This window comes from Coloeus monedula (assembly GCF_965178545.1).
Source record: "Coloeus monedula genome assembly, chromosome: 4".
Lineage (NCBI taxonomy): Eukaryota > Metazoa > Chordata > Aves > Passeriformes > Corvidae > Coloeus > Coloeus monedula.
The window spans coordinates 13,076,050-13,083,674 of NC_138784.1; the positions used below are offsets into that span (position 1 = coordinate 13,076,050).

The following is a 7,625-nucleotide window of genomic DNA, read 5'->3' on the forward strand; positions in this document are numbered from 1 at the left end:
CTGAGGGCACTGCTCGAGCCAGATGTTTGTAGCCCCTTTAACTGTTTACTCTGCTGAATCCTTCTGCTGAAGCAGTGGCAAGGGCTTCTCTGCTAGTGGAGTAACAAGGCTTGGTTTCGGAGCTAATGTTGGATCAAAGCAGTCATCAAAAGCAGAGAAAGAAATGCGCAAGGGAGTGGGGACGACAGCTAGCACTCCACGGAATAAAGCAAGAACATTTCTGCCTGCACACAGTAATGAGAAACAGCAAATCAGGACAGAAGAGCCCATTATCACAATCATTCTGTTTACGGTATCACAATTCACAGTCTGGCATGTAAATGCTGAATAGATCCAGCTGCTTGTAGGAAGACAACTGTAACAGCAGCTTGCAGCTCCGTGTCTGGACCCAGGACAACAAAACCCATCACACCTCTGTCAGCATTTTCTTCTCTTTATATCCCTGGTTATTGGGAGGAATGAAGTTGGAATATTTCATGGACTCCAGGTCTTCTGCTTCCAGGAATTCAGATTTGCTGAGGGACTGATTACTGTCCCCCTTCTTGGGCTCAGAGAAGGGTGATTGTTGTTGGCCGCAGGTGACGTGGGTGTACTGGCACTGCTCTTCGTGGTCAGTCTCTCGGTGGTAGAAGTAATTGAAGTTGGACACGATGACAGGGACAGGGAGGGCAATGGTGAGCACACCAGCGATGGCACACAAGGAGCCCACAATCTTGCCACCAATGGTCATGGGATACATGTCCCCATAGCCCACGGTGGTCATGGACACCACCGCCCACCAGAAAGCATCAGGGATGCTGGTGAACAGCGAGTCAGGGTCATCAGTCTCTGCAAAGTAGACAGCGCTGGAGAAGAGGATCACCCCGATGAAGAGGAAGAAGATGAGGAGGCCCAGCTCCCTCATGCTGGCCTGGAGGGTCTTCCCTAAGATCTGCAGCCCCTTGGAGTGTCTGGAGAGCTTAAAGATCCTGAAGACTCTGACTAGGCGGATGACTCTGAGGATGGCCAGGGACATGGCTTGCTGCTGGCCCCCGTTGTTGCTGCTGCTCCCGGGCTGTTGCTTCTGCTGCTGCTGCTGAGCCAGCTCGGTGCCCAGGGTGATGAAGTAGGGGATGATGGCCACGATGTCGATGATGTTCATGATGTTGCGGGAGAACTCGGGCTTGCTGGGGCAGGCGAAGAAGCGCACCAGGAGCTCGAAGGAGAACCAGATGATGCACAGGGTCTCGATGAGGAAGAAGGGGTCTGTGAAGAACGGGCCGGAGCCGGCGGCAGGACGCAGGGGCGGGGGGGTCCCGCTCGGCGGTGGCAGCGGCGGCAGCAGCAGCGCCTCGTCCCCGAGCGGCGCAGTCTCCCCGAAGCCAGGCTGGGGGCCCTTGGGCTCCTGGCGGAACTCGGGCAGGGTCTCCAGGCAGAAGATGACGATGGAGATGAGGATGACCAGCACGGAGACGATGGCGATGGCCCGGGCCGGCCCGGAGCTCTCGGGGTACTCAAAGAGCAGCCAGACCTGGCGCTGGAAGTGGTGCTGGGGCAGAGGCTTCTCCTCCTCTTGGATGAAGCCCTCGTCCTCCCGGAAGGTCTCGATGGCCTCCTGGCCCAGCTGGTAGAAGCGGATCTCTTCCAGGAAGATGTCCAGGGGCACATGGACCGGCCGGCGCAGCCGCCCCCCGGACTGGTAGTAGTAGAGGATGGCGTCGAAGCTGGGCCGGTTGCGGTCGAAGAAGTACTCGTTGCGGAGCGGGTCGAAGTAGCGCACCCGGCGGCTGGGGTCTCCCAGCAGCGTGTCGGGGAAGATGGAGAGGGTCCGCAGCTGCGTCTCGAAGCGCAGCCCCGAGATGTTGATCACCAGGCGCTCGCTGCTGCAGCAGCTGCCGCCGCTCCGCTCCTCGCCCGGCGCCTCCACCTCCGCCTCGCCGCCCGCCCGCGGGGCCGCCAGCGCCAGCGGCTCCTCCGCCCGCATCCCGCCCGCTCTGCCCTTCCTCGCCTGCCCTTCCCTGCCCCTCCGCCTCGCCCCGCTCGCCTTCAGCGCCCGCCGCCCGCCGCCATCCGCCTGTTGCGCCTCGGTGCGGCCGCGCTCGCCCGGCGGCTCCGCGGGGCTCCCGGCGCGGCTCCTCCTCCGGCCGCGGGGCTGGGGACACCGCGCTGCTGCTGCTGCTGCTGCGCCCGGCTCCGCGCTGCGCTCCCCGCGCTCACACACACACACACACACACACAGACACGCGGGAGAGAGAAGGGAGAGGGAGGTGTGCGAGTACACACGCACAGGGTTACACACGGGGAGAGGGGCACACGCAGACACACGCAGGCATCCGCACGGAGACACAGAGACAGAGACACGCACACCGCGCCAGCGCCGACACGCTCAGCTACAGACGGATGCGCGCACCCGCCGACGGGGGATGCTCACCCCACCTCTCCCCCCGCCGCGGAGGACGCGGCAGCCCCAGCCCAGGGACGCCGGCTTTTGGAGGGAGACCCCCGAGGGGAAGCCGCTGCGGGATCAGCTCTCCGCCTAGGAGATTCGCAACAGCTGGTCCAAAGGGCGGCACCGCCGCCGCCCTTCTTTCGCCCACCTCTCCCCTCTGGAATCCTGCCCTCGTCCCTTCAGCCAAAGCCCTGCCCGGGCTGTCCAACGCCTCCGGCTCCGGGCAGGGCTCAGAGCTCAGCCGTGGGACTGGGCTGACCTCGGTGCTGTTCCCGTCCCTGCCGCAGGCTGGAGTTGACCTTGAGCCAGTCACTCCATGCCTGTGGCTCGCGAACCTCCATTTATAAATGTCATTTCCGTGATGCGAGCACGACGGTGGCATCGGACCATCCCCAGATGGGGACAACCTGTCACGGTAAACAGGGCAGCCAGAGAAAGACACAGGTAAATGCGGTTTCTCTCCTCATTTGGGGTGGATCGAGTTTGCCTCTTTTCCCACATACCAAACACGTGAGCTTGCTCATTTTTTTTTTTTTTTGCCCACCACCACAGAGTCAGCACTAAGTCTCCCCAGTATCAGAATCTGCATTTCACAAGCAATCTGACTACCAGCTCTTTTTTAGTTTTAGAAACCTGTGGCTTGCTCCGTCCCTGTCACGCTCGACATCTGAAAGCGCACAGACACTCACGACACTGTACTTTCTCCCGAAACAACCCAAAAACGGGGCTAACAGGTGACTCCGCTTCCATCCTTCCCAGGACAAAAGTCTGTCTTTCCCTTGAAAGCCCTTTGTTGGTGCTAAATGTTATTAACCAGGCTTTTATCATCACAGCATCTGATGCCTTTGCTGGCTGCAAGCCATGTGCTTAGCCTACACCATCTCTTAGCAGCACGGATCTACAGGAAAACATTCCCCTTTTTACCCCTCCTCCCAGTCCCTCCTAACTAGCTGGCAATTCCTGGTTCAGGCTCTGGGCATTTTGACCAGCTGACTGTGGCTGCTTTCTCTGGCTTTGTTCTCAGGAAGGAGGTGAATATGATTTAAATGTCACTTAATCCCCTTTCCTTTCTCACTCATTAGCATTGAAGACGGCTGTTGCAAGAGAAAGCATATTTGTTTCATTTATAGGTTATCACACAAGGAAGCACATTTTCGTTTCATACTATACATAATTGGGGTATGGCAGCCAGAAGAAAAAGACTTTGCAGGAGAATATACCTATTCTTTAAAAAAAAGAATCGATGTTTGCCTTTATAACACTAAGATGCTTCTTGCTGAAATTTCTTTTTCAATTATTACAGTGAATTATTTGAATCATAATTATGATTTATTCATTTGCAGGGTTAACTGTTGAGAAGTCCTTTCAAAACAGCTGTCGGGAGGGATGGGAAAGCTCCCGAGGTTTCTAAGAGGACACACAGGGCGTGTCTACCTCACCGTGATGGAGCTCACCCCGTGCTGGGTTTGAAGGAGCAAGCTTCAGTCAGCAGAGCAGAGTCAGCGTGGCGCTCCAGCACGGTTTGCAGGACCCTTTTCCAGCCCACATGGACATTCCATGCTGCCACAGCTCTGAGCTTCCCGTTACCTGGGCGAGCAGGGCTCCAGAAAGCCGAGATGCTCCCTGCATCCCATCCCTTCCCACTCTGCTCACCTCCTGCCACAGCCCAGCTCTGAGCAGGCACTCAGGCTGCTCTGCACCACCTGTGCTTGCTCCTGACAGCCCTCCAGAAGCCGCTGTCCTTCCTTTGGTGTGCTCACAGTGCCCCTTAGGCTGGGTATTAAAGCCAGAAGCCCTTGCAATGTGCAAGTAAACTCTTTCTAGCACGCAGCCTGTTCCCGAGCCGCTCTGCACCGCGGTGCCTGGGCAGCCACACCCCTCACTTCTATATTAAGAGGCAATGCCAGCTGCCACAATTCAGCCTCCGTGCAGATCCTGCTGGGCCAGCAGCTCCCGATGGCACACAATTTGCAGAGCTGGAGGCGAGGAAGACCCGGAGATGTGAGGAGGGACAAGAGCAGCGTTCCCGAAAGCCGCACTGCCGCATCCTAATACTCCCTGGAGAGAGATTTGGGGGCTGGCTCTGAAGCCAACACCACGAGTCCAGTGCCACCTCAGGGTGCCAGTAAGCTTCTCTTTGAGGCAGTGGCTGTGATCACATCTCCAAGCTCAGGTATGGCACCTTGCTGTGCTTCGAGTTTATGATGACCACATCCTCCCACAGGCTGTATCGGTCACTGATGCCAAGGTGCACAAAAATCCCTTCACAGATTAATGGGGAGATTGTTCTGACTAGCACATGATGCCCAGATCTGGGCTCTCATCCCACTCCAAAATCTGGAGGCACATTGCCCTCCCAGGCCTGGTCCATACAGGCACTGTCATCCTGCAGCACAGGAGCTCTGTTTCAACCATTCCCTTGGATGTCTTATGCACCCCCAAACGTGGCTCAGCATTCTGGGTAACACTGCCACCCTTTGGATTTCCTTTAGCTCCCTTTTGCAGGATTTGATGTGATCAGCACTGCAGCTGCCACAAAGTTGTGTGTGTGCAGCATTTTCTCAGGAAAGCCAAACCCACAAACCCTCACTCCAAAACTAAGATATCCCAAGTGGGAATCTAGGTTTGAGGCTAGGGCATGCAAAACTTCTTAGCCACTTCCTCACCTCCCTGCATTTCCCAGTCACCCCATCGTCTCCTGAACTTTCTAATTCCTCCTCTGCAGCTCCTGTGCTACCCCTCTCTTCTGCTTCCCACATTCAGGTACTTTCCCCAGTTATGGAGCTTCTCACCCCTCTAACCCTACTACAGTTTCTTCACTTGCTTGCAGCCCAGTAGAAAAATACTTTTCATATCCATTTTCCTAAACTCCTTTTGGGGCTGAAGGCTGCCCAGTAAGTGCTGTAGATGTTGGCTGATCACCTGGGCATTCAGCAGAGCAGCTTGACATGCTTTGCTCATGTGACATCTTGTAACACTCTCCCCCATCAAACGAAGAACCAAGAACACCAAGCAACCTTCCATACCTGCAGTGTATTTTGGTGATCAATGCACCTCTGAAATCATCCATCAACACCTTAATGTGCAGCCTGGGAGGCACAACAGAACCTCCCACAGGCTGGAGGCCCTGGGGTAGGATTCATCTCCCAGGAGCCAAAACATTCCACACATCAAACAAATCTCCACAGTCTAAAAAGAGCAATAGACAGGGAAAATAAAGAAAAAAAAAAAAAAAAAAAAAAAAAAGCAAGCAATAATTGGCAGAGCATCCCCATTTGAAATGGTAATTTACACTTATGCACAGTACCAATTACAGCCAGCTTCATACTTCCCTTCTTACTCAGAGCCATAAATCTATAAATGAGAGTGCTAAACAGGCGAGGGAAGCAGAACTAGCTTGAGCCCTGGAGCTGTTAGACATGCCACTCAGAAACAGTTGTTCTCCTGGTCTATTCTCTCACCAGAAAATGGGAGAAACCTGAAGGATGCTCATTAACATCCTTCCAGACATCAGAGAATCAACTGCTATGGCATCAAATGTTCATGGCCAGATCCCTGGGTGCCTTCAGCCTCTTTATTCTAGTCCAAGTGAAGGCCTAGGTCTGAAACATTGCTCTGCATCTTACAGAATGTCACACTCAGGATAGGAAAGAACAGTGATTTCACTGAATATGGGCAATGAAACCTTGCCTTTCCCATTTGTGTTGCACTCCAAGAGGAAAAAAAATATTCTCAAAACAAAGAATTCTCAATTCGTGTAACTGCAGATCTCAAAGCTCCAGATGGCAACAAGGTGAGGCAGGTTGGGGCATCTAACAATACCCATGTATCCATCATGATGCAGTTTCATCCATCACCACAAGGAGCAGGGATAAAAAAATCCCAGTTTTCTCAAAACAGAAGTAATCCTGACGATTTTCTGATGGGAAAACATCCATCCCAGTCCTAGAATCATAGAATGGCCAGGGTTGGAAGGGATCTTAAAGACCATCTTATTCCCACCCCCTGCCGTGGGCAGGGACCCCTTGCCCTAGTCCAGGTTGCTCAGAGCCCCATGCAGCCTGGCCTTGAGCAGTCTCTATCCTGCCCTTTGAAAAGGGTTCTTGTGCCACTCCTGACTGATGGAGGAAGAATTGCACTTCCATTAAGTGAAGGTGGCAGTCCTATTTCCTGGACCAACCCGGACTGTTCCTGGAATACTGCCTTTCCTGTGTGTTGAATGAGGACAGGTTCTTGCACTGGCAAAAATATATCATGGTGTAACTAAAGATTTTGTCACAGTACTGAGATAAAGGGAGGGGGGAAAGACAGAACAGGCTCTACCAGAAACTTCCACACAAGTGTTTCCTAGCTTTCAAGTACTTCTGTTAATCTAAAGTGCCTTTAATACTGTCTTTGTCTTGTCTTTTTCCCCAAAATTCTATCTACAGATGAGTAACTTTTAAACCGCTATTTTTAAATCCCTTAAGCATTTCCCATGTAAATATGTTGGGATTTTTTCAGATGCCTTTTCACAGAGAGACACTAGATGTATTTCAGGGACTTCAGGTTTCTGTTTATCACAGGAGGAAAAACATTCTGTCCTGCCAGAGTCTTTAGGTTCACAACACAACCCTGTGCTGTGTGAGCAAATGAATGAGTGTGACAGAAAATGACTGCAGTGTGCAGACACATCACCAGGGAAAGGTGGAGGGTTTCACAACTCTTTGGTAGGCAGCTTAAAATGACTGAGGTGGACAAATACTCTGTCAGGTTCTGCAGCATCAGCTGCAATTGCTTTGACCGCTCTGTTCAGGCTTAAGCTGGACTTCGTCCTCTCTTGGGTTTGTTCAACCCCTTTTGCCCTTTCCCTTCCCATTTAGTTTCCATTCTTTAATTTATTTCCATCCTACAGGCCCTGAGCTGTAGGTCCCAAGTGTTTATCCTTCCATCCTGTGCCTCGGCTTCTGCTCATGTCCCATCCTCCTCCCATTTTCTACCTTCTCCCAGCCTTTTCAGTTCACTGTTCTATCCTTCCTTGTTTCCCAGTCCCTTCTGCTCCTAAATCCTTTTATTTAACTCTGGCTCACACCAAAACCCACTTCCATGCAAGAGGAAGGCATTATTTCCAAAATGACAAGTGATTCTTGAGAATTCTGCTCTGGCATTTGGTCCCTCTACATCTGGGTGCCCTCCCTGTGCTTCCAAACGTACAGTG

General features: G+C 53.0%; 1 protein-coding gene across 1 annotated transcript; it reads right to left on the reverse strand.

Moving 5' to 3' along the window:
- Positions 1-330: 330 nt before the first annotated feature.
- Positions 331-1,963, reverse strand: LOC309572581 (potassium voltage-gated channel subfamily A member 6-like; the record flags this gene model as incomplete). The annotated part of the gene is made up of 1 exon (XM_082280949.1): positions 331-1,963. One exon carries the CDS (start codon positions 1,961-1,963, stop codon positions 407-409), a length of 1,557 nt encoding a protein of 518 aa, XP_082137075.1. The 3' UTR covers positions 331-406.
- Positions 1,964-7,625: the final 5,662 nt, after the last annotated feature.